Source organism: Dicentrarchus labrax, unplaced genomic scaffold (assembly GCF_905237075.1).
Source record: "Dicentrarchus labrax unplaced genomic scaffold, dlabrax2021, whole genome shotgun sequence".
In the NCBI taxonomy this organism is placed as follows: domain Eukaryota; kingdom Metazoa; phylum Chordata; class Actinopteri; family Moronidae; genus Dicentrarchus; species Dicentrarchus labrax.
In genome coordinates this window covers 7,747,219-7,774,543 of record NW_026136716.1, presented here as the reverse complement: position 1 = coordinate 7,774,543, position 27,325 = coordinate 7,747,219, and the positions used below count along the sequence as shown (strand labels likewise).

Here is a 27,325-nt window from a genome sequence, read left to right as displayed (position 1 = left end):
TTACCTCTCTTCCTCCTCTCCTCCTCCTCTCCGCCGTCTGCTCCACGCGCCCTAGCAACTGCAGCATCAGCACGAGCAGCGCAGCGTTGGTACGCTACGTCACAGCTCGCGTTCGGCCGCGTCGACTCGGCGAGAGGAAAACCGGAAACCGACAGACCGCCATTCAAAATAAAAGTCGCGTTTTAGTGTGAAACTTAGTGTGATTTTTTTTTTTTTTTTTATTCCAGTGTAGGAAGTTAGATTTTTATGGCAACGAGTGTATGCTGTGAAAAATACTGTTAATCAGACATAGTTTTAACAGAACTACTAACTTATTAGTTACTACCTTTAGGCATTATCATCATAGCCAGATCAACCTTCAATAGTCATATTATATGTACTAACATAAATATACAGCAGTGATTCCCAACCTGGCGGTCGGGACGCCCACTAGGGGTCCCCAAAACTTCATGAGTGGGTTCATAAGGCCTTTTCTTGATTTTAAGGGGTGTAAGAAAAGTTAAACTTAGACACAACAGGGCTACATCTCAGCATTTTGTTCACAAGAGGTGGACAAGAAGTAAAGTAATGTTTAAGTAAAGTAAACTGTCAAGATAACACTGGATTTGTCAAATAAGAAGCCTATTAAATATGTATGTATGTTTTTTTTTAAAGAAATTATTTAAAAAGATACATAATACAAACAGATAATTGTATAAAAAGGTATTGTAAAAAACAGGAAATAATTAGGGCTGCACAATATGGTAAAAACATCATATTAACATTGATTATATTAAAAGAAATATTAAAATCATGATAATGTCAGATCAGATGAACCTTTATTATAATGCTGTTTTGTCGCACATTTGACCTTTATCAAAACATTACAGCTCTTTGCATATTGCACTTGACTAAATTGCGATTTCGATAATATTTCGATTAATTGTGCAGCCTTAGAAATAGTCTGCTTAAAAGTGCATAAAATCGCCCCTGTTACACAAACGTCTTGCAGTGAGTTCACTATTCATTAATTGTACAGTTTTGAAATATCCATAAAATATGACACGTGTTAAGGGGTCACAAGTTTACTAAATGATAGAAAAAGGGGTCCATTAACCTCTCTGCTAGAGTGCAACCTGGCCCAAGTATTGTTGTGCACTAATTTGATTAAACACATTAATTTAAGAATATGCAACATACAAGCACAAACCTAAAATATTGGACATCCTTCCACTAGATTTTAACCCCCATGCTGATGTTGATATTCTGCTGAAGAAGGTGGAGAACAAGAAACCTGATGGATCAGCTTTAAAACGTTCGCAACTCTCCCAATAAATATTTTACTTTGAAAAGAGCAACCGGAAGTGTTGTAGCGTATTCCGTCTAGCTTCACACTGGTCCCTCTCCCGTCGTGTCAACCGAGGCTAGCCCAGCATCACCGCCTTCTTCTTTCTATCCCGTCTCTATTTTATGACCTTCCTGTTATTTATTCCCGTCGTTTTCCGACACCGGCCACTGCGCAACGCATCTTCCTCTCTTTTATACTCCATTTTTTTGTTTTGTTTTTCCTCCGACCACAAACCGTTTTCGTGTAGCTGCTCCAACCCGTCGTGCCGCATCAGCCCGGAGAGAGAGAGAGAGAGAGAGAGAGATAGAGAGATAGAAAAACATCCATCCACGACGACGACGACGAGGAAGAGGAGGCAGGGTGCGAATACAGCAACGCCCATTTTGACACCTACTGTATCGCTACGGTTTCTATGTCTGCTTGTTTGTGTCCGAGAGGGCTTTCCTCACTCGTAGCCGGCACTCGGGTCCCTCTGCCCTGCCTGCTCCCGCCGCCTCTTTAGCATCTCCGAGCAGCGGCGAGTATCAACAGGGGGGCTGGGGTGCTGAAGACCTCCATGCCCCTTTGCATGCAGCGCACCTAGATCACATTTCTGCAGGTGAGGGTGTTTTTTTTTTTTTTTTTGTCCCCCCCCTCCCCCACACACACAACATCATGAGCCCTGTGTGATGCTCTTATGGAGATTGATTTAGGTCTGCATGGATGTTTTGATGCTGATATTGATGATATTTGTGGGGAGTGGTCTCCCAGTAAACAAAATTGACCTACATTGTTGATGGGCCTAACGTGGAGATTTGAGTGTGTGTGCAGTCTTTCATGAATTCAAGTATAGTGTTAAGCATGATCCTAGTTTTTGGTTATGAAACCTTGTTATTGGTTAGATGTATATAGTCAAAGTGCACAGGCTGTTGGGTAAACTAGACCTAAAACCATTCATTTATTTGTTTTTTTATAGCTAAAGTGATCAAAAATAACTGGTTTTGACTTCTCAAATGTGAATATTATCTGTTTTTTCTCAGTCCACTAATATATATATTGTAAGTAGCATCATAGTGTATTGATTATCTTTGGGTTTTAGACTGTTTTTTGGACAAAATAAGCAATTTGAAGGCATCAAATTTGGGCTTTGTGAAGCTGTGATTGTGGCTTTTTCCACTATTTTCTGATTAATGGAGATAATAATAATAATAATAATAATATTATATTTACATCCCCTGTTTATTATTCCTTTCTGTTCGAGCTGGCTGTCCCACATTTGTTCTTGGCTGATCAATAAAGTGTTATGAGCTTATCTTACTTTAAAGTGGTAATCAGTGTAGTTCCTTCAGAAATAGCCTCTGTAACACATCTGGAAAGGTTCAGGATCAATATTAAGAATCGATTGACACTGAGACAGAAATATGACAGCAGGCTGAGCAACTACTGCTACTAATACTAATACTACTAATACTAATACTACTAACACTAATACTAGTAACACTAATACTAACACTAATACTACTAACACTAATACTACTAATACTACTAATACTACTAATACTACTAATACTAATACTACTAATACTAATACTAATACTACTAATACTACTAACACTAATACTACTAATACTAGTAACACTAATACTACTACCACCAATACTACTACTAATAATACTAATCCTACTAATACTAATGCTACTAACACTAATGTTACTAATACTAATACTACTAACACTAATACTAATACTAATACTACCAGCCTGCAGTACATGATATTGGGTTGCAGGTTTGTGTACACAGACTGTGACGGGAAAAGCAGCAGTCAAAATAAAAAAGTCTGAGAGCATTTTGCTAATAGACTGCTGATGCCCAAACCCATTCACACACACACACACACACACACACACACACACACACACACACACAAGCACTGCTGTGTGAAGATCAGTCAGTCTCGTTCCCTAGCAACAGCGTTGTGCGCTGGTAAAGGCCCCTGCCAAATTTAGCTCCAGGACCAGCAGTGCCAGTCGGTGCTGTGTTCTCGTACATATGAACGCTGCATGTACAGTATGTTGTTATCAGGATCGGGCAGCCTTTCAGTTCCCGCTGGGAGCACCCGCTCTAAAAAATAAACGCTTTCTTTATCCTGCAAGGTGCTTTGCATCCATTAAAACGGATGGTTTTGTTTGTGTGTGCATGTGTGGCTTCATTAATACTGCATTGTTGTTCTCTAGCTTGGATCATTTGAAATTAAATTTTTTCCCCCATTTTAATGCCGTCCTTCTTCCTCCTCATTAAGAAATCCAAAAATGTAGGAATTAAATTAAAGTGACACTATGTTACATTTGAAAAAAGGTTTTCTTACACAATAAAGCACACACTTAGTTTAATACACTCAGTATTCACATGGCTAATGTTAATTAATATTAGTTAGATATTGGTGTAGCTGCATTATTGAGGCAGTTTGCTGACATTATGACTCTACTTGTGTTACTGTTACATTATGTTTTAGTACTCATCATTAACCAGATTGGCTGCTGCAAAAATCACAAATATTGAGCCAAAAAACTATTTTTAAAACTGTTTTTATTGAAATGTCGTTGCTTTGTCACCAACAATTCATTTGCTTTTCTAGAAATTCATTATAGAAATACAATGTTGTTGGTTCCTCGGCAATAGGGAACAGTTTGTTGACATAGAAGTAGATCATCACAATATAGAAGCTTGAACTTGAGAATTTGGGGTATTTCCCCTCTCTAGTGAATACCGATAAAGTTTTGTTGTGTTTGCAAAAGTCGGAATCTGAAATTGGAAATCTAAACTTGCTGATGATGGCGGATACCCTGCAAGGGGCCTGTGGGTGTCATTGCACTCATGCAAAACATGCTGCGCAGCCCTGAATCAGGGTCAGTCGGGCAGAAGCCAGCACCTGCCCTCACTCCTCCCCCCCCCACCCTCCCTCTTCTGCTTTAAGCTGTTTAATGCCATTAACCAGGGGGCTGTGTGAGACTTGGAGGGGGGTATATCCGCTCTGCCCAGCACGGGAAGGATTAACATCAATCTGGGAACACACACACTCATAGACACTAATGCACACACACACACAAACCTAGACAGACAGAGCAAGACAGCCGTGAGCTTATCCTGCAGGCCAGCTGTGTGTCTGTTGATTTGTTGATGTGTTTTCCATGTGTTGACAAATAATTTGTTTACATCTCCATGCAGACCTCCCTCATCTAGACTCTCTCTCTCTCTCTCTCTCCCTTTTCCTCCTCAGACTGCATCAGTGGCCTTAACCTCCCACATCTCTCTGTGGCTCTCCTCCACATCCTCCAGCGGCCCTCTCTTCTCCCTCCGAGCGCTCTGCTCCTCATTCTCCTCTCGGGCTCCCGCCATCGCGTCCAGCTGTGGCCCTCACAGGGCGCGCTCGCTGGCTCTCACCTGACAGGTCCCTGGCCTCAGGACGACAGCCAGCACCAACACGTTCCCTACATGAGGGACAAAGCGACACAGGTGAGTGCTGTGGGGGGTTTATGGCTGTGTGTGTGATGGTGGGTGGTGCATGAGTTTGTGTTTATATGCACAGGTTAGAAATCACACAAATTATATACAAATAATAATAATTTATATGCAGAGAGAAGCAAAATACAATGTGTTTATTAATGATCTTTACCTAAACAATACATATCAAATTTAGACTGCTGAAAATATGTTCTGACGTAACAAAAAACAAATAAATGAATAAATAAATAAAATATGTTTGCATTTTAATTATACTCTGTAGGATTTGGTAAATGCAACCAAAGGAAAGGAATCTGCGTAAGTGGACAAACCAGAGTTTAAATCAATGAGCGAAAATGTGTATTTTTTATCATCTGAAAACGTTGTGAGACAAACTATGTTGGACAAATTTGGTAAATTCAGTAATAAAAGTGGCCCAAGAAAGGAGCCCTGAGGCATGCCACATTGTAATAGTGGTTTGTGAGAATGGCAACAACTTTTTTTTACCTCACGAATGCTGCGTCTCTGTCTATGTTAGATACTAAATGTCACGATTCACTGTATCAAATGCCTCTGAAAGATCCAGAAATGGTACAAATGAATGAATCACTGCTGAGATTCTGTCCGTCAGATGAAGCAAAGCCACGTAGGCTGCAGTGGTCTTTACATGTGTGTGTGTTTGTTCTTTTTTCAGACCAGCGATACTAAACGCTTGCAAGGTGTATGTGTGACTATGCGAAGCAGGCAATCAATACAAAGAGGTTACGAGAGATTGCAGACAGTTGCATCATCTCCTGCTGTGTTGCCTCTGACTGTCAGTCACACACTGACTTTGAATCCGACTCAGGTCAAACACTAGCCGTAAAATATTTAAGTCGGTCAGGCAACCAGAGTGGTCAAATGATGTTTCAAAATTTGCCTGAGGATGTTTGTTTCTGTTTTTACACCGCTAACAAGATAACACACACACACACACTCACACACATTGTTGCTGTTTTATAAAACCCATAATATTATACTTTAGTATTCTTAACTGTATTATGGGTCCTTTAGTGCCACTTGTACTTGTTTGTAGACACAATCCAAGTAAATGACACCGTATTGATTCATAGAAATTCTAATGCTTGTTTTAGCCTCCTTGGAGTGTTTGGCTTGTGGCCCATTAAGATGAAGCAATGTCTTCTTGTGACCCTCTTAAGTGTGGAGAGGACATGAGTTATGAGCAGATTATTTTAGTTAAAGGAGAGTCCTGAAGAGGGAAAAGTATTTAGTACTCTGTAAGAAAACAAAAATCTGAAAAAGACGAACATAAAACTGAAGTTACAGGCAAACTTTACTCACTAAGCAGGATATTTTTGCAGTAATCTTGTGACCTCCTGTATTTATGTTGGGTTACTTACTTACTTAAGTTACTTGGGGACCCACTACTTTCAGGTTCAGAAGTTAGAAAAGCAGCATCCACTATGTCACTACTAACAAAAATGAAAAATGTATCAGTCCTGTCTTTTCCCACCAGACTTCATCCACAGTTCATACAGTTTGTTTTTGTCACTTTAAACCCAATAACACAAACAATGGCACGTTTAATGACAGAAACACATTAGAGATCGACTGTGACTATGGATTATTTGTGTTATCTATGGCTTATTTCATCCAGTCGGGTTTTCTTGTGACTTTTTTTCCAATCATGTGTCTCCTACTTTGGTTGTTTTGTGTTTCTATGTTTGATATTTAGCTCTAACCAATGTGTGTGTATGTGTGTGTATCAGACCCCCAGGGCCTGGGCAGATGAGAGGAGGAGGGGCTCTCACAAACGCTCGGCCTCCTGTGGGAGCACCGACCAGCTCAAGGAGGTTAGTCTCTTTCCTGATTTTGGAGCCCAAATAAACAGCCATTTGCAAAAAAATGCCCTCTTGTGTTGTAAATAAAAGCTGTTTCTGAGCACTGTGCGGCAGTTTTCATCTACATATATGTCTGTATTACAGTGTCTGTCTGTCTGTGAAACTCTCCAGATTGCCAAATTGCGTCAGCAGCTTCAGCGCAGCAAACGCAGCAGCCGTCATCGGAGGGATAAAGACCGCAAGTCCCCGTTCAATGGCAGCCATACCATCATCCAGTCGCAGGTGATCAATAGAGACAAAGTGCTTGAGGGAGTGTGTGTGTGTTTGTGTGTGTCTGCCAAGTGGCTCCGTCTCTGAGAGGAACTAGGTTGGCTCCCCGATCTGGAGAGTTTTGAGGACGTCCCACTTTTCCTCCTGTCCCTGTTTGGCTCTGGTGTGTGTGTGTGTGTGTGTGTGTGTGTGTGTGTGTCTCTTGTTAATTTGAAATGTGACGTGGGGGTTTTTTCACGACCTCTGGTCTATGAAAAGTCAGTTAAATTGGGTTCCTCTGATACTGCGGACACACACACACACTCAGTGCCCACTCCTGTCATATTGCTCTGTGTAGGTGACAGCGGCAGAGCCCGTCGTATGTTCCCTGTGGAGTCTGCTGGAGTGCAGCTGTCCTGCTTTCTGGGCCTCTTCTGGCATTGACTTATCACGCAATTTTTGCTCACAATACCTTTGACAAGTTCATTCACCGACACAAAGAGCCACCAGCTAGCAGGAACACAGTTACATACCCAAAGCAACATAAAGACAAAGAGTTTCCTTCTCCTTTATTCTTTAATATAGGAGAGCAAAGCAAAAGTAGCCGGAGATCATCAGTCTATGTATAAATACATCCTACTGAACAGAAAGTATTCTTACCTAAACATACTAAACAGTATTTCTGTCGATCTACAATGCTGCAGTAACTTCAGTTCCTTAGAGGAACAATGAGATTTTCCAGCTGAGAGGAGGCGCAGTTACTGCGTGAGGTGAATTGCGCAATTTCAGTTAAAACTCTCTGAGTCATAACTCAGTCACGTCTGAACACACAAACATGATGCACATGTTTTTTTGATTCACTGAAGAAATCACAGAAGAAAGATGCTCCTTGTTAACTGCAGAACTTGAATTATCACATTTTTAAGTTTTCTTCAGTATCAAAGTGATCCAGCAACAGTTGTCTGTACATCCATGAGTACAATGCAAACAGGAACTGCTGATAGCTAATTCGGAATGGCTTTTTGACAAATAATTAAAAATTTAAACAATTACAGGCTAAAGAAACGGGGCTCAAGTCGAACTCTTGTGGTACATTATTCCATGGTGATTTTAGACCTTCCTTAATTAAAAAATTGTATTAAGCTGCTTGTACTTAGTGCAGAGTGCAAAATATACTGAAATCAATATGCTTTATGTAGCGGGTTATTTTGTATCAGTCCCTCATTTTTTAGTACTTCTTGTAATTTAACTTTTAACTCCAAATTCAATTGAGCTGAATGTCAAACTGCCACTCCATTGATTGGAGGGTTATTGAGATCACCTGTTGCACAGGCTGTGGGCACTGACTCCTGAACAGTGATTGAGAGCAGCTTGGTGCAGTCATTTCATAGGGCATAAGAGAGGTGGGGAACCGCACACTCAGGGCGCTCTGATCCTTCCTCGACTTAGTGCAGACGTCACTTTAGCAGATACTCCGCCAGAAACCCTGATCTTCAGGCCCTTCTGAGATTTCTTTCTTGTTTCCACTTGGTTACCTGCATCAGGTTTTAGTGCTATTTGCGCAAGAGTTTTGCATGCCTAACAATTACCTGCTGACTGCAGGCTTTCTTTTGTTTATTGGTTGATTTTCATTGCCATTTCCCTTTGAGGCATTTGTTGTTTTTTTAAACAAATCTTTTATTTATAGTTATGCACATTTGAAATATACATAGTCAGCAATCATGACATCATGTATCTCTACATAGAGGAGTCTTCAAAAACCCTAAAATAAACAAAAATACCACAAACTCACATACAAATTAACCACTAAGTCAATCCAAAGTAAGCCCGTACTGGGGCACATCGGTTTATAAACATATCTGTCTTTACATGGAGCTTCACTGCAATTATTTCCATTAAATACACTAATGAACCTGTCTTACCATTGATGTACAGTAGGTGGCAGAGGTTTGAGCAAAGATAAAGTTGAAAAGTCTTTTCCATTGCTCCATCCGGTATTGCACTTATAATAAAATGCGATAGTTCTAGTGGTAAATCAATATTTAAAATGGCACATTTCTGTATGAATCCTTCCCAGTGTGATTTTAATTCTGGACAATCTCCAAAAAATATGTGTGATCACCAACCTTCTTACAATCCCTCCAGCACAAATCAGTTTTACTTCGCTCATATTTTGATACAATAAAATCGAGTTTCTAGAATACCTCATCCTTAATTTCCAGCTGAATCCTTTAATAGGGCTATTAGTTATTTTATGTCCCCCTCACACACTCTTATATATGTGTGATCGAAACATTTCTATATTTGTGACAGTTGTTGTGTTACTCTTTTCTTCCACAATCTTTATTAGAAAAAATATCTATGGGAGTGGATGGTCGCTTCAGGGTGTTCATTACTTTTGTTATTATTTGTTTGACATTAAATAATTCCTCAATTATAAATATCTATAAAAATGTTTAGAGCATAAACCAAATGTATCCTCTAATTGTTTAAATGACTTTAAAATCTCCCCCTCAAACATTTGCTCTATTGAAGAGGCATTTGTTTGTTATTAAAGAGGCATCTTCTTCATTGTGAGGGTTATGTGAGTGTGCAAAGCATATGTAGATTGAAGTGATATTTACATGTTTTTAAAAACAATGTGTATTTAATCAATGTTTGAGACACAGGGTTGTCCTGACACTGTCTCTGTTTGTGTTTAATTCAAGTCTCCAGACAATACTTTTGATTTATGGATACTGATGTTGGTATTACAAGTGCAGCTGTAATTATTCTTTTGTGGGCTGAGCAATAAGCCCAGAAATATGAAGCATATATTTATATTTTCCTGCTCACTGCAGCAAAATGAAACTCACTGCAACATCTGTAAACAGCTGCAGACTCTGTGTATCAACCACAGCTGTGTGTGTTTGTGTCTTGCAGTCGCCTATGCCCAAAACCATTCTGATACCCATCCCTATATCCAAGTCATCGGCGCCTCGCTTCCGCAACAGCGTGGAGGGCCTCAACCAGGAGATCGAACGCATCACCATCCAAGACACCCCTGAAAAGGACGAGACCATCGTTGTGAGTTCCACTGAATAATAGATCGGGGTTTAGGGTGTTAGTAGAAATGTGTTTTGTCCTTCCCTGACGTAATGAACATCCAAGGTTTTTTAAGGATTCGCTCACCGCCACCGGCCCCGGGATTAGAGCTCCCCGTGCAACATTGTTGTTGTGACCTCATTTGTGCGTTTGTGTTTGTACACCAGCCGCAGGATGTCCCAGATGGGCACCGCGCACCCCCACCGGTCCCCCCACGCCGCAGCAGCAGCACGCGCAGCATCGACACACAGACTCCCTCAGGGGGTGGCCTGAGTGGTAACCATAGCAACTGCAGTAGCCGTCCCGACTCCATCTCGCCCTCCTACCTCACCGTCCTCAACGACATGGGTGGAGGCAGCCCCTACGAGGACAAAGGTGACACACATTGTGCACGCGGCCAAAGTCTCTCTGAGCATGATCTGTTGTCTAACCCCTGACCTTTGACCTCCAGTCTCCTCTCTCTGCCTGTCCTCAGAGCTGGGCCCCTGCTCCCCGCTGCCTAAATACGCCGCCTCTCCCAGACCCAACAACAGCTACATGTTCAAGAGAGAACCTCCAGAGGGCTGCGAGAAGGTCAAAGTGTTCGAGGAGTCCATGTGAGTAGGAAAAAAACTCAAATGTGGACATAAAAGATGGAAGAGTAAAGTTTGATTTCACAAAACTAGACCTTTCACACACACACACACCCTCCTACTGCTGCAAAAATACTCACTAGAGCACCAAATGTGGATTCATCCGCCGCTGAAAATAGTCCCCGAGGCTACATTCTGCCATAATGGCGCTGTGAACAATGTAAACACATCGTCAGTTTTCTTGTAAAGGTGATGTAAGTGTTGGTGCGTCCTTCGTGAAGGCTAACTGTGTCCCTGCATGTGTGCTTCCAGGCCCAAACCTCTGCAGGAGATCCCTCCCTTCCTGTGTCCCGACCGCAACAAGGTCAACTTCATCCCCAACAGCGGCTCTGCCTTCTGCCTCGTCAGCATCCTGAAGCCCTTACTCCCCGCCCCGGACCTCAACTTCCGCCCCGGGGTGGGCCTCCGAAGCCTGTCCCCGTCCCTCGTGCCTCTGTCCACCCAGCCCTGCCTCCTGGAGGAGCCCGAGAGCTTCTGATGGCCCTCGAGGTTGAAGTCCCCATCCCCCCCAAAAAAAGAACCCCCCTCCTCCCCCCCACACACACACAAAATCCGAAAACATTGGAAACTAGGAAACAACCCTTCTGCTCCAAAAAAAAAAATGCCTTCAGCATGCCAGCTAAGCTCTCTCTGATGTCCTTATCTTGTTGAAAAAGCGCTTCCCACTGCCTCTCCTCCTCAGACGACTACAACGTGAGAGTCCTGCAGCCCTGTGCGGGTGTTTGCAGCTAACATTTCATCGCTTTCTTCTACCTTTAGTGCTGGTTATGTTCCTGTTTTTTGGGAGGAAAAGGGCGAAAAAGGACAGACTCTTTTATTTCATCGTATTATACCATGGCGCCTTTCCACGGACATATCTCTTTTTCTATCTGTAGTTATTTCTCTTGATATGAAATATGCCTTCCATTACAAAAAAAAAAAAAAAAAAAAAAAAAAACGCTGGTTTCCTTGGCGACCTAGAGTTTGACCACGGAGGCTAATATTGGTGCTGCCAGATATATCGTAGCAAAACTTGAACGGTCGTGACAAGGAGAAGTTAAAAATGTGCCTGATATTTTAGACCGCTCAGTTTCGCTCCACCAGCGTAGTGCTCTGATCATGTTCGTCCCTTTAGCACGACGCACATGATGTTTGCACTACGGTGGCCGTAGATGCATACAGAAAGGCGGGGACTGGCGGGAAATATACAAGTGATATATTTAAACCACCTGTGAGCTAAATCCAGACATCTGTTTTGTACTTTTATCAGCCATTTAACTGTAAACTGGTACAAGTCGATGCCTTTGTTACACTAACTGGTAGCAGTGAACTGGTCCCCTGCCTGGGCGGTGTGTATCTATGGGAAACACAGGCCAGGGCTATGATGTGTGCAGCGTGTTCAACCTGTGTCTGCTTGCCCCTCCTTCCCAAGCGCCAGCCTTTGCTCAAAACGTCCCCTTTTTAATCCGCCACCATCACAACCCCCCCCCCCCTTCTCCCTCCCCTCTTCCGTTCCTCCTTTTTTTTCCAGTTCTTTCTCTCCTTTTCTTTCCCTCACCTTCGCTGTAACGCTGATTTCCTTTTGTCTTGCTCAGTGTTGTTGTGAAATTGCAGGGCTCTGAGCACGGAGAGGCTCGGTGAAACTCGAACACTACACTGCGGAGGGTCAGATCAGCCTGGAGTGGCAAACCTTAAACTTTTGGATTCAAATCAAAGAATTTCACTTTAACCTTAAAGCTGCACTACACACTTTTCTTCTGCGATGATTTTAATGGCAGATAAAGCGTGAACTCAGCTATACTCACTTATAGGAAAAAGAATTCCTTTATTTTTTGGTTGAAGTGTCAAATGATGGCTCAAATTCTCAGTTTCAAGTTTTAAAAAAGCAGAAAAAACACAGAATATATATTTGCAGCTTCTACTTTTAGGAGATTTCGATTAATTGTGCAGCCCGACTAGAAATCTTTTGACTTGTGGCTAAAATGAAACATATTTAACATGCACGCGTCACCCCACATGGTTAACATGCACATTGTCTGAGCTCTGTGTAGTTTAATGGTGGACAGCCTCTCCATGCCCCAGCCCATCTTCCTGTATATGTCATTACTACTTGACTGTGCCTGCTACGGTGGGATAGGAATGTACTGGATATGTAAATATAGAGGCACACTGTGTTTGTATTATCGGCTGACAAAGACATGTATCTGAATGAGTCAACAATTGTACCATATAACCCTCCTCCTCCTCCTCCTCCTGCTTTTTCTCCGCTGAGTACTGTGAATTACTACGTCTCATTATTGTGAATAATAATGTATTTATTTATCAGGAGTGTAATTGGCTCTGCAGAGAATTTTAATTGAGAATAGATTACATCGTCCATCTCAGGTTGTAGTGAATAGGATACAAGAAAAAAAAAAAGATATACTAACTTCTCAGCGCACACTAACAAGTCTACTATCAAGAGAGCAAACCAACAGCTGCTATCTATGTAGCCTCACTCAATGGAGATCCTGAATGATGTTATAACCTGTAGCAGAGTAGAAGTAGAGAGAAGTGTGGATGTCATTTTATCCGGTGACCTGATTTGGCATGAGTAACGTTTCTATAAGTGACATTTTCGAGGAGTTCTGTTCCAAAATGAGATATCCACTTGCTGAAAAACAATCACACCTACGGCGACACCGTCGTTTTTAGACGTCTGTTTACAAACAACAACAAAAGTAGTTTGGAAGATTCATACATGGGATAATACAGATTTATTTCAGATATTCCTTTTTTTTCTTTTTCTTTTCAAAGTGGATAAACAGCATTTTGGAATGAGGCTCAATGCAAGAAATAATCTACACAATGATTCTTTGTTTGCTTGTCCAGTTTATTGGAAACAGAACTGCCAAGTTTTCATCTGTTAAACCCCTCGAGTGAAATAAAAAGGCATAGTTGAATTAAATAAAGCATTTGTGATTGACATGAGAAATACATTCTTTTTGTTACGTGTGTAAATCAAGAGTAAAAAGTATAATACATGATGTGACAGAAACACTTCCCTTGTGATCGCTGCACTTGGATAGGAGCATCAGTAGAGTTTCTTCCTGTTTTTTTCCTCACAATGTCACATTAAAACAAGAAAAAAAGATAATTAAATGACGCTAATGTGCAGCTTGTATAAAAGTTTTCTGAGACTTGCAAAAAAATATTTTTCCCCCCCATGATGCACTCTGAAGTTCATGAGGGATTTGCTTCCAGTTGGTGCATGTGGACGCCATATTCACATCTCAACCACATAAATGTCATAAAATACATTTTTAAAACCAACTCTTCACTTTAACACCCCGTTTGTTAACATTCAAAAATGTCAAGAGTTGGATGGTTTTTTTTTTTCTTCCCTCCAAAAACAAATGAGGAAAATCAGGAAATTCCCCACATTAGGGAAGTTAGAAATCCATTTTATGACATGGTAACAGTTTTCCAGTGTTATTTTCCCATAAAACAATCTTATATTTCCACAATCCATCTGCGAATTCTCAAAATACACAACACACAGAGCTAAAAATACACAGTATTTTAGTGTTATTTTATAGCGTTATCTTCAGTGTACTGCACAACAAAACCATCTGATTTTTCAAATGGTGATTAGAATCAGAAAATAAATACATTTCAATACATCTTAGGTGCCGTTACTTTATCAGACTTAAATAACCCACCCACCCCAAAATAATCTTATTCCTGTGTTTAAACTTCCTTCAAGAGAAAATTACTACAAAATAAATGCTTCATCCTTCACACATTTTTCTTGGCCTTGGACTCGTGATTGTGAAACGACAGACGGGACTGGAGATGATTTCATCCAATTTTTACCCGTTCGGCAATCCGGGCTGAAGGTGAGAGGATGAAAGTGAAGAGGCTGTTGAAGAGTTTGGACACTTTGCCTGTAATCTGAGTCCGCTTCAGGCCGTCATAATGACACCACCGGACGGCTCACAGTTTAGTGTTACCTTTCAGACCATTAGGCTGAACCCCCTCACAGACTATTTCCTTACAGTGATCAATAAAGTGTCACGTTATTTATCTTTTTAACCGGTGGAGTCTTCAAGATCCAGAGTTTGTGCAGGGGTCTGTATCACAAAGCGAGTTCATCCTCGGGTTTCCTGCCTTCACCGGGCCTAACGTCACTGATCCTGGATAACTGGCTCAGTTGACTCCGGGTGCATTTTACTTTGCATAGTGAACTGTTAGTGTTTTATTGTCGCACGGTTGAAGCAGTCAAAGTAAAGTAAGGCAAGAAAAGTAGAGAAGAAATGTCTGATAAGGTCCATATGAGTGAAATGAAAGTTGCATTCACATTTTTTTTTACTGAGCTCATTAACAGTGTGGGTTTCTATAGGTGGGGATGTAGGATGTAGGATTAGCACTACCCTTGCTACACATCTGCATGTCAGCATTGAGCTCTCTTATAGACCTGCTAGCATGACTGTAGACTCTTTTCTTGGGCTGGATTGGTTACTAATGAAGCTGTCCTCTGAACTAAACCTGCTGCCGTGGGTTTAGTTGTCCAGCATGGCGACGCCAAAGAGTCAAGAGTCCAAAGACCGCCGGATAACCCGCTAATCTTGCTTCAGGATACAGACCCCTGGTTGCAGCTTGAGCTTCAACTGCTGCTGTTTCTGTGTGCAAATACAGGTTGAGTGAGAGGCTCATGGTCCCATCTTATCTCATACATACACTATGTCAATCATGTGCTACCATGTAGAGACAACACTAAGCAGTAAATAGATATTTTCTTACATCCTGGGTCCCTTGTTGTGTGCACACACAGCAAACTGACACACACCCAAACAACGCAAACATGAATAAAACAAAAAAAAAAAAAAACAAAATGTGTCCAAAATAAACCTGTAACACAAACATTCTCTCCACTTGACAGAAGCTGCAATGACTGACGGCAAAAGGTAACACAAGCCACATGAGGTCAGCTGTGTGCATATGAGTCAGTGGCTTCATGTGTGGTGTTAACAGTCATTCACAGAGCAGCTGTGAGCTGCTGAGGAGAGCGTTTCACAATCAACTGACAGTGTTTTCCCTTCGCAGTGTCAAATAACATCTTCCAGTGTAACACAAATACAAGTGTGTGTGTGTGTGTGTGTGTGTGTGTGTTTGCAAGTGTGGATATGTACACGTCTCCCCTGCTGACAGAAATGCAGGCGTGTGTGTGTGTTCAGTGTGTGTCAGTGTGTGTGTGTCAGTGTGTGTCAAAGCCTGTAAGAGCGTTTGTCAATGTTAATGTGTGTTCTTTTTTACTTGGTTGTTGTCATGGAAACTTGCTGATATCCAGATCCTTGGACAGAAATCACACACTGCTGCATACACACACACACACACACACACACACACACACACACACAAACAGAACTTTAGGCGTTGAGCAGCTCGTCCGCGGAGCGTCCGATGGCATCGGGGTTGGAGAGGGGGTCCAGGTCTGCAAACAGGTTGAACCAGGCAGACATGTCTTTGGATCCACCTGGAGCGGCTACAGACAGACAGACAGAGACACACACACACACACACACGTTGTTAGAGGAAGGTTTAGGTTTAGTTTTGCTTTTTCATAGACAAGAACGCAGACTGAGGAGAGTTTACCTTTAGCTGCTGGACTTGGAGCCGGTTGAGCTGATTGGTTCTGCTCAGGAGGCGGCTGAAGGGGCGGAGCTTGGAACATAGGCGGGGTTGCCCAGCCTGAAAGACAGAGCAGAGGAATTATAAAAGTTATTCTTCTGTGTCACCAACAGTGATCGGTCGGTGTGCTGCAGTGAGCGCATCCCTCCAGCAGAGTGCGCTGTGGCTGACCTGTAGAGCTCAGGCTGTGATCCAGCAGATGGGAGGGCAGGAAGCCTGTGGGGCTGGGGGGGTTTGAGGGCGGACGCGCTGCCGGCCCGCTACCCGCCGCTCCTGTGCTCGACGGAGGGACGCTGGGAGGGTCAAACATCCCAAAAGCATCCTGCCACTCTCTGCTGAACTCGTCGCTGGCCCCCGGGCCCGGGCTCAGGAGGTCTTTGAGGAAAGCCATGTCGCCCCTTTCGGCGTCTTCCTCCTCTGGTCTCAGCCCTGTACCGGCACGGTGGGGGGGGCCACCTGAGAGGAGAGGGAAGGGAGGAAAGACAAGAGGGGCGATGTGTTAGACCAGATGTTGCTTCTGAAAAGGCCAGATGAGGATCTAAGCAGAGACAGGTTGTTAACAGAGGATTGACCTCGGTAAAGAACAAGTAAAGGAGGTAGTTGTCAAGAAGAAGGATCTTTAATGCTGAAACCAAGCTTTCTTTCCAAGTAACTGCAGGAGCTGAGCCACCTGTGCTTCTCCTGCTTATGAAAGAGGGCTGGGAATTTTATTTGAGGAAAACAAAATAAACAAGAGCGCTCTATCGAGATTCAGGTTGGCAAGATTAATTCAGAATGACGTGAAATACAAGATGGGCTGACTTTTGACAAGCAAACCTAAATATGACAGCCACTATCAACATAGTGAGGGAGTCTGATGATGAGAAATAGTTTGATTTATTAAATCTAATGTATCTGAATCCCTGCTCTAGGTCTTCATAAGGGTAAACGTTTGCCAGTAGGGAATCCTCTTGTGGTATTTGGACCACGGAACTACATTTCCCATGTATACTTGCATGGCAAAGCCCAGGTGTGCTCTGTTGGATGTTGTTAAAAGCTGTAGGATTCCCCCTTTGTCAAACATTTGCCCTGTTGAACGGCTCGACGCCTGGCTTTATCGTCAAGTACTTGTTTGCAGAGCTTTCTTTTCTCTGTGTGAGTCTGCTGATCCGTCTCACATCACAGCCGTCATTCAAGCTGCTCAAACACAGAATTCATGGTTTCCCCTTGGTTAGAAAAAAGGATGTTGCATAGAGCTAGGATAGCTGTTTCCAGTCTGTATGCTGAGCTAACTTCACTGTAAATACAGCCCAGAAAATCAAAGAAGTGAGTCTCGGAAAGCGAAGAAGATGACACAGGTGAAGGAAGCAAAGCCCCTCGCAGACTGAATCCAGATCCAAAGTGCAAAAGGAAGCAGAGTGGAAATCCCAGGAGAGGTGAATTTGTTCACAACGAAGCAAAGTCAGATGAGAAAGCTGAAAAGCAGCAAGAATTCACAGGCTGAGGAAAAAGGAGACAGCAAGCCGGTTTACCGGAGGCAGGCAGCTGCGAGAGGCTGGACTGGAGGCTTCTAAAGCCCCAGGCCTCACTGGGGTCTTCACTCTGAAGAGGAGGCAGGAGCTGGGACTGGAGAGGGAAGTTTTCTGGGGCTGGGAGCGCCGACTGCGGCAGATTACAGGCCATGAGCATCAAGTCGTCATCAGAGCCCACTGACAGTCCTCTGAGGTCTTGCAGAGCTGGAGTAGGTTTAGTAGTGTTCTGGTGCGCTGGGATTAAAAGGATCATAAAGCCAACAGGCATCCGGTCCACAGTCAGCAACAGCAATCCCAATGTACACATCTGTACTGTTTACACTAGTGCTGGCTATAGAAAATACAGTCACACACAGGAAAACTTACCACTGTCACTGGGTTGGCTCTGCCTGTCACTGCTGTGGGCGGGGTCTGGAAGGGAACACACATGATTTTTCATTCGACAAATTGACATTAAAAAACAAAAATAACAGGAGTGCTGTTAAAAAGCAGCTCATTGCTTCTCAAGGAGATTATTTATACTTTATTATACTAAATTGAGTTTGATATCTACATTATATATATTCTAGTATTTTAGAGCAATAATTGCCACTGCGACATTAAAGTGAACAGACTGAAGTTTCCATTTGAGGAAAACAATTTCTACTTGTGTTTTGATGATTGTTTATTTTATTTCGTATGTTGGAAATTGCTTATTTTGTCTGACCAGCACTCCAGAACCTATCCCATGATACATTTCTTGAACCCTTGATGTTTCCATTAACCCACAGGAGGAGGTCATGTAAGAATCACTGACATAAGACAAAAACAAACAAATCTTCACAAATAAGAGCTGGAACTAGAGAATGCTCGGAACTAAATCGAACCTAAAATAGGTGCTTATTGACCAATTTATTATGTATTATTTGAGCTCTAGATTCCAGCTTTACAGAGGTGAAATTACTAAACTGACACTTCACATTGTTTGTTCACAGATAATAAGCAATGGATCCTGTTTCATTTCCGGTTTGCTCTTATAATACTCAAAGATCCTTCGGCATGGCGTCCGTCTGATCCTTTCATGTTTTAAGGTTCTAAGGTTGTGCCACAGTAACTGAGAAAAAAAACTTTAACTCTGTGTGTCAGCCTACAGGGGGCAGCACCTACCTGCGTTGGAGGCACTTCCTGATGGCTTGTCGTCATCCAAGGACACCAGACTGAGGATGAAGGAAGGAAGGAGGAAGGGAGGGCGGAGGGGGGGAGAAAAATGAGAAAGTGCTTTATCTAGCTGGCGAGACTATTTGCTATTTTTAGCGCTGCAGTAGCCTCTATTTGATTTGGAGCTGCAGTCTCGGGGGCCGCTACTCTAAAAGCCCTCAACTACCACCTGGATCACTACTGATCGTCACGTCTAAAACCTGCCACACACACACTTACTCGTAAGAAAACACGGGCTTTACGTTGGCCTCGTGTTTGATGAAGACATAGCTGAGGTGGTCGTGTGCAGAAAAACAGACAAAGGGCAGAGCAGATATAAAGATGGAAAAAGACAGAAGTGTGTGTGTGTGTGTGTGTGTGTGTGTGTGTGTGTGTGTGTGTGTGTTAATGACAGCAGAGGACAGAGGAGAGCAGTTGCGTAAAAACAGAGACAGATGGGATGGCACGACCTGTGTGTGTGTGTTAGGAATGGACAAACATCACACTACATTTGCTTTATTAACGATACAGAAGAGTGTTTAGCGTGTTCTCTCACTTGTCTGTGTTGCTCTGTAGAGCTTTCTCCTTCTTATCCTCTTGTTTCTGTAAGTCCGTTATTTCCTCCAGTGGGTCTCGCAGGTCCTGTAGGAGGGGAGAAAAACAGTCAAATGGAATATAAAGACACAGACCACTGCAGTCACAATTGGGCATTCATACTGTGTCCTTTCTAGTACTTTGAGTGTGGTGAACTGGTATGGTACGTGTCCTTGGAAGGCCTCGTGGATCCCTGACATGGCGTGGGCTGTCTTCTCCCAAAACTGCAGCAGAGTGGTCTGCCGTAACAGGAAAAAGAAATGTTGAAGAAATGAGACAAATAAGCAGGTAGACAGCTAGAGAGGCTTATTCCAGAAACATGAGTGGTGAATAGAGGAATGTGACTGAAACATAAGCTAACAGAGACAATATACCTGGTAGGTACAGAGGGAGTGCGAGAGCATGTTGCAGCGGCTCGCTCCCAGCATGTCAACCTTCTGACACACGTCATTCTTCAGCTTCTCAAACTGGCCCTTCGTCCCTCTGACCTGGGCTTGGACCTGACGACAGAGAGGCAATGAAACCAGTTAGATCATAAAAGGAGTATCGACCCCGCGCCCTGATTCACCCAAACCAGCAAGTCCTCCCACCTTGCGGAACTTTTCCAGCTGTTTGTAGGTGTCTGGGTCCAGCTCTTGGGAGACGTCTTTCATCCAGAGCAGAGCTCCTCTGTACTCGGTGCGGGCCTTCTCCATACGGCTGACTGTCAGTAGCGTGTCAGCGATGGCGCGCCGCCTGAACGTCTCCACTTCCTGGTGCAAGCGGTGCAATGGCGGGCAAAGAGCCATCCTTTGGAAAAAAAAAAAAAAAAAGGAAAGATGCAGTGTGAGGATGTTGGAGAATAAAATCAGTTTGTCTAGAATACACTGTATATCCGTTGCTTATAGTCATCGGCTTCGTCATTTCCTGCTACTGACCTCTGCTTGGCGGAGGTGCACAGGGCCTTGCTGGTGGCGTCCATCATGTTGCCAGCCTTTGTGCGATCGTGTTCGGCCTGGAAGCGCAGGAACAGGCCGAGCTCGTTCTCTTCCTGAGACAAGCCTGGAGAAAGAGCTCAAAGTTTAAGTTCCGCATACACACAAAGGATAAAAAACTAAATGAGACGTATAGACTGAGGTTTTGTACTCAATTCAAATTCCCTGAACCCACATTTTTTTGACTGTGGTTAAATGCATTTCATGAACCATCTTAAGCTGAAGAAGTGTTTCCCAAAAGAGGAGAAATTGAAAATAACATGTTTGTTAGATGTCCTTATTGTTCTTCTTCATTTAATTATGCATTTAAAGTCCATAATCGTGACCACTGACACTAATTTATAGGGATGTTTACATTAGGAAGTGAGAAAATACAACTAATGAACACATAAACTAACCATGTGCTGTGATTAAGAGTTTGTCAGGATTATTTAGCAATTAACACCTCCTACAGTTGATCAGTGAGGAGATATCATGTAGTAGGTCTAGTATTGACTGTGTCACTCACGTGTGATCCTGTGCTGGTACTTCTCGATCACCTTCAGCAGCTCCGTGCACGTGGACTGAACTGAGCGGAAAAACTGCAGAGACAAAACCGGTCCGATTAGAATACCTGACACACAAAACAGGTTGCTGTTATACTTCTTGGGACCTTTTTTTAAAGATTTTCTGCCACTTTGTGTAACTTATTTTTCAAGACTATATTTTCCAGTGTGAGGTCTGTAACCTCTCAGTCAGTACACAAAGCATATTTTCCTCTGTCTTGCTTTCTGTCTGGCAGTCGGCCACCTCTCCTCCCGTCTGCTAGACAACAACAGTGACTAAATGAGGAGAGCGCGTCATAGCAACACAGATTTCGAGGCCACTCCGGCGCTGCCGTCTGATGGGAAGGGAAGATGAAAATGTTCTTCTTCTAATGAGCCTTCTCCTACGAGCAACACGTCCCTGTTTGTTCTATTTTACATCTGTTACTAAAGTTTATAGCATATTTAAATATATTGTACTAGTGTATTGTTCTTTGTGGTTTGTAGGTTTTGTCTACGCCTTTTGTTTTTGTTTTAATGTGAGAGATGTGCTTTGATTTGTGCGTGGAGAGCACATGATTTTAAAAACGGGTTTAAAAGCGCCAACTTAAGGCTGTAATAGAGCAGAGGGAGGAGGTGACTTGAACATGTTACTGATTAACTGTAGAATAAACAGTCACCACCTTCAGTCACTGAGGCTGTGGCCAAACACCCGTCGGCGCCAGTAAAAGAGGAGCGGACCTGCACGCAGCCGGAGATCTGTTTATTGAGCAAAACTAATCGATTCTTCAAGATCACCTTTATGTAATGGCAACTGCTCTGTCTGAGTCACAGTAATATGGCAGGGGATAAACAGAGGTAGATGGAGATAAACATCCACACCTGTATTTGTGCAGCACAGACACATCGCTGCAGTTTTCTCAATCATGTACACAAAGTAAAAGACACTGAAGAAAGTGAATAAAATAATATAACATATGATTCAATACGGATGCATTCACTTTCAACTGGATGAAATGTTGTTCTGATGCTTGAAAAGTGATACAAACATGTCAGCTATCAAACATGTTTAGCCCAAATTGACTAAAATCTGTTGTGATGTTTCATTCAGCTCATATCACACACAAAGCAAAAGCAGCCGAGATGAAATTTGAAAATGCTCCGAGGCAATTCTGAGATTAAAAACCCCCGATAAAATCAGGTTAGCTGTAAGGCTGCCGTCCAGAAGTGGCTCCAAATCTAATCTGCCCCGGTGGCTTTAATGCTCTGCTGCTCAACAGGGAGCTCAAAGTCAAGATGAAATGTGTGAAGGAGATAGAGGAAAGCAACACAAACAGACCTGCTCTCAAAAATCTGCTCTGAATGTACTCTCCTTCTCGCCCTTCAACACTTTCCCCTTCCTTTCTGACTATGTCTCACCGGGGTTGAATGGAGGGACAATGAGCAGGAGGACAGAAGAAGCCTGATCTTGTTCCAGAGAAAACAAAAGCCTCACTGTGTGTGTGTGTGTGTGTGTGTGTGTGTGTGTGTCTCTGTCTGTCTCTCTCTCTTTCTTTCTAACAGCTCAATGAAACTCTACCACGTCCCCGTCTCACAGGACCGCACCGTCCGCCAGCCTGTCACAACTAAATGGCAGCCTGGTTTCAGCCAGTCCCAACTGTCCGCTCTCTGAGAGGCAGAAGTACAAACTGTACTCTGTAGACAGGATTTTAACAGCTGTGATGTGGTGCGAGACATCTCACGTATAATTAAAACTGTAATGACCGACAGCTGTACTTACTTGATACATTTGGGGCGATATTTGACATAAAAAAAAAATATATATATATATATGTGGAGAAGATAAAACTTTAACTCCCACACAAAAATCAGTGTCTATTTATGGCTCCTGGTCACATTTCAGACGTCTCTTAGCTGTTAGCAGCTCCACCAAAGAGACATTTAAACTAAACTTCTCAAATAGATTCATTTTAATAACTGTTTAAAGCCCAAAGACGTCAAATTATCCATCATTTTATTACAGAAAAGTCACCAAAAATGAATTTGTCCCATTAATCATGATGCCTCAGATTTATCTTATGACCCTTTAGAGGGGCCCGACCCCTAGGTTGGGAAACTACTGGACCCAGCTACAAAACTGTATATAGAGTAGTTCAAACGAGCGCCACCTCCAGCAGCTACAACAGTAAAATACTGCTTATACACTGATGCATCTAATAATGTCAGATCAGCCACAGTGGACATTTTACTGCAGAATAAGTACTTTTATTATTAGCTGATAAAACTTCTGTTCTTTTACTCAAAACAGCTACAATGAACTGTTTTTGTTTTTGGCGCCCCCTGTAGATAAAAGCAGTAGTTTCTACCGTCTCATTTCATTGATTTCAAGTGGAATCCAGCCGATAAATACCATACCATAACTACACATCAGGATTAAATTAAGACTGCTTCATAACCAGTTTAAGTTTGTAGGGTTTTTACATAGCTGTACTGGTATTTCTAGTTAAGTAATGGATCTGAGTACTACTTTCACTACTGAACTTGGTCCACGTACACACACAGACCACCATGACTACCTAACCAATTACGTGCATTCTCGACTTAACAATTAGCATGCTTACTATGACTCTTCTACATGTTTTTACATACTGATTTGGTTTGTTCCAGGCTAGCATTACCTGAGGGCATTGGGGAGGAGGGAGGTGGCAGGGACCAGCCACAGCCACCGCTAGTCTCTTTCTGAATGAACCCTGACTGACAATCTCCCACAAAGGTTGTTACAGAAGACTAACGTGGCAGTCTTACTGTTTTCAACTGAAGAAATGGTTTTATAAAGTACTGGTGGAATAAGACGTAACATGGAAACACAGTTTGTGTTGTTGCAACTTGTGCTGAACACCAAAAACAAGAGCGGTCTCCTCTCCTACCTCGAGCTTGGCGTCCAGGTCGGCGTCTGAGGCCACCACGTACTCGTCCTCCTTCTTGCCCGTGGCCTTGATGAGGACCTGCTTGGTCTTCCAGAACTTCTTCTGCATGCGAGCCATCACCGAGCTGTCCTCACCGAGCAGAGCCCGGCCGCCGCTCAGCATGTCCCCCGTGAACCTGTGGCCAACAGCTCAGTCAGGGACACTAGTAGGATATTCATTTCATTACAGATTATTTTCTAGATTAATCGGTTGGTCTATAAAATGTCAGAAAATGGTGAAAAATTTCCCCAGTGTGTAAAAGTCTATGGTGATGTCTTTAAATGTCGTCTTTTGTCAGTCCAAAATCCAAAAGGAAAAACATATTTGTGATATAAATAAGATAAAAGTAGGAAATCTCCATATTGAGAGGCCTAATACAGAATTTTTGCATGAAAAATTACTTTAATAATCGATTATCAGACGAGCTGCCGACTGATTAGTTAACTAATAGTTTCTACCTGATTGTGTAGTTGTGCTAATAACAACAGTGTTATTTATAGTGAGAAGAATAATGGTATTGTCTGCAGCTTATTATCAGTTTAGTGAATATGAACACATACCCGTCCATCATTGGATATCTACCTCTCTCTGATCTGAAGACAAAAAACAGAGCAAAGTTTAAGCTTTGGAGGAATAAAGGAAAAAAGCATCCAAAAGTGTCATAAACAAAGAAAAATAACAATACATGTGTATGATTGTTCCTTTTTTTCCCCCTCCTATGCACAGAAAGAGCAGGCATTCATCTAAAACTGAAGCCTGCAGACTTTAACTAGATAAGACTTTGTGTAAAAACTGTGTAACAATGAGTGAAACAATGAAACTGCAGCTGTTTTCCACCCTGTTGAATCTTTCTGGGATACACACACACATCAGCAGGCATGATAACAACAGAGCTGACAGCTGTTTCCCCTCCCTCCCCTCCCCCCAAAAGTGAATTTATAATCGAGTTATAAGCGGTTGTCATACAGGATTAATCCGTGGACCAAAACTCATCGGTGCTACAGGCGAAACGAGCTAATCTAATATGGTTGTTGGGAGCAGGGATCAGACACCTGCGACTTCAGGGGAGTCGAGAGCCAGCTGGTTGTCGAGCAGGTGTACAGTTACAGCACATGACACGGAAACACAGAGGGAAAAAAAAGGGTGGCATTCATTAATAGTGTGGACACATTGACGATAGAGGGATACAAGTAGAAATAAATGTTAAGTGGAGTCGTCAAAAAACCTGCTGGAAAACGTCAGTGAAGCAGCTTGTTGTACGCTAGCAGCAGTTAAGCTAGCTGCAACTGTGTCGAGGCCACGTTAGAAAATACCTTTATGGACATTTAAACTAAACCAGAGTGGGGTTTTATGTTACACTCATAATGTAATAGTAATAATAATAATAATAAAAAAGATAAGTGTACCTTTCACCTTGCTTTTGGCTTTGTCCGGCAGTGCGAGCATCTATGCGGCGCAGCTCGGCTAGCCTCCTCTCCCGACAGCCGATCACTGACTCACAGAAACAGGATATGCAAAGTGGCCGTGGCGCCGTCCGGACACCAGGGGGCGCTGCTGCTGCTATTACTACTGCTGCTGCTGCTTCTACTATTACTGCTGCTATTACTACTACTGCTGCTTCTACTGCTGCTGCTTCTACTGCTGCTGCTTCTACTGCTGCTGCTCTTCTACTGCTGCTTCTACTGCTGCTTCTACTGCTGCTGCTGCTTCTACTGCTGCTGCTTCTACTGCTACTGCTACTGCTTCTGCTTCTACTACTGCTGCTTCTACTGCTGCTGCTTCTACTGCTGCTGCTTCTACTGCTGCTGCTTCTACTGCCGCTTCTACCGCCGCTGCTACCGCTGCTGCTGCTTCTACTGCTGCTTCTACCGCTGCCGCTGCTTCACCGCTGCTCCACTGCCGCCGCTTTCACTACTATTACCGCTATTACTACCACTGCCGCTTCTACCGCCGCCGCCACCGCCGCTTCTGCTTCACGCGCCGCCGCTACCGCCGCTGCCGCCGCCATTACCACCGCTTCCGCTACTGCCGCTTCTACTGCTGCTGCCGCTTCACCGCTGCTGCTGCCATTACCACCGCTTACTGCCGCTTCTACTGCTTCTACTGCTGCGCCATTACCACCGCTTCGCCGCTCTCCACCGCCGCTTCACCGCCGCCGCCGCTCGCCGCCGCCGCTTCACCGCTGCTTACTGCTACTGCTGCTACTGCTGCCGCCGCTTTCACCGCTGCTTCTACTGCTGCTGCCGCTTCTACCGCTGCTGCTTCTACTGCCGCCGCTTCTACCGCCGCCGCCGCTTCTACTACCGCCGCTGCTTTTACCGCCGCTTCTACTGCTCAGCTTCTACTGCTGCTGCTTCTACTGCTGCTGCTTCTACTGCTGCTTCTACTGCTGCTTCTACTACTGCTGCTGCTGCTGCTGCTTCTACTGCTGCTGCTTCTACTGCTGCTGCTGCTTCTACTGCTGCTGCTTCTACTGCTGCTGCTGCTTCTACTGCTGCTGCTTCTACTGCTGCTGCTGCTGCTGCGCTCAGGCCACACCGAAGATCGTCTATTGCAAGGATGAAGAAGATATCAAGAGTGGCCCTAATAAAGCCTCATAACCAGGATCCTCACATTCAGTGTGTTGCAGTTGTCTTGCTCGGAGAAAACAGGGGTTATAGTTTGATGCTAGTGAGATGTTGGATGTGTCTAAAAGTCTGTGAATGAAATGTGGGATATGACTCTTTTTTTTTTTTTAAGTCAGCTTAGGACCACTCACGTTTGCAGACTGGTTTATTGTTATGCATGACATTTTTTAACATTGGCCTTATCTGATAAATGTTGAAAAGGATGAATGTTTATCAACCCACTTTAAACTTCTTCTGTTGGATTATAACCTCCCTGTTTCTCTGCTTGTTTGGTTTCAAAGGGAAACAGAGTAAATAAAATGGCAGAATTAGCCATATCTATATCCTCTTTTCAATAAAAGCATACTCTGATCTTTTAATACAATAAAAAAAAACAGCCACAGTGGGGAGATAAGAGTGACAACTCTTTGTTTTATCCCCTCTCTGGTCGAACCAGTCTGAGGAGGAAAAGGATCTGCAGCTATTCACCAGACAACAGGGTTTTCTTTTGCTAGTGAAAACATGAGGAAGTTAATAATGTGAAAATATGTAAAACACGTCAGACCCCAACACACAATATTTAATGGAAATTCCCAGTACAAGAGCATAATTACTGATTTCTTACTTCGATCATCAATAGTCTAACTAGTCCTCCTGAAGGTAAAGAAACCAATAAAAATTAAATAATTTAATGACTTGTATGTCGAATTTC

General features: G+C 43.1%; 2 protein-coding genes across 4 annotated transcripts; one reads left to right on the top strand and one right to left on the bottom strand.

Annotated features, from left to right (window-relative positions):
* Positions 1 to 1,717: 1,717 nt before the first annotated feature.
* On the top strand, positions 1,718 to 13,566 carry fam117ba (family with sequence similarity 117 member Ba; the record flags this gene model as incomplete). The annotated part of the gene is made up of 8 exons (XM_051427984.1): positions 1,718 to 1,925; positions 4,584 to 4,819; positions 6,577 to 6,660; positions 6,820 to 6,930; positions 9,820 to 9,963; positions 10,149 to 10,356; positions 10,433 to 10,577; positions 10,866 to 13,566. Coding segments are annotated over 8 exons (1,362 nt in total), but the record flags the coding sequence as incomplete, so codon positions are not given.
* ical1 (islet cell autoantigen 1-like) lies at positions 13,444 to 25,522 on the bottom strand. 3 transcript variants are annotated; one of them, XM_051427976.1, is made up of 15 exons: positions 25,414 to 25,522; positions 24,568 to 24,600; positions 23,969 to 24,143; positions 21,026 to 21,098; positions 20,461 to 20,584; positions 20,134 to 20,332; positions 19,918 to 20,043; positions 19,684 to 19,782; positions 19,506 to 19,591; positions 18,920 to 18,969; positions 18,140 to 18,184; positions 17,774 to 18,007; positions 16,434 to 16,718; positions 16,227 to 16,322; positions 13,444 to 16,116 (listed from the first exon to the last, which is right to left on the bottom strand). In XM_051427976.1, the coding sequence occupies exons 2-15, from the start codon at positions 24,576 to 24,578 to the stop codon at positions 16,001 to 16,003; spliced, it is 1,719 nt and encodes a 572-aa protein (XP_051283936.1). In that variant the 5' UTR covers positions 24,579 to 24,600; positions 25,414 to 25,522; the 3' UTR covers positions 13,444 to 16,000. The 3 variants fall into 3 exon arrangements, with proteins under 3 accessions (XP_051283936.1, XP_051283937.1, XP_051283938.1); XM_051427977.1 differs by having other exon boundaries at positions 25,421 to 25,517; XM_051427978.1 differs by lacking the exon at positions 17,774 to 18,007.
* Positions 25,523 to 27,325: the final 1,803 nt, after the last annotated feature.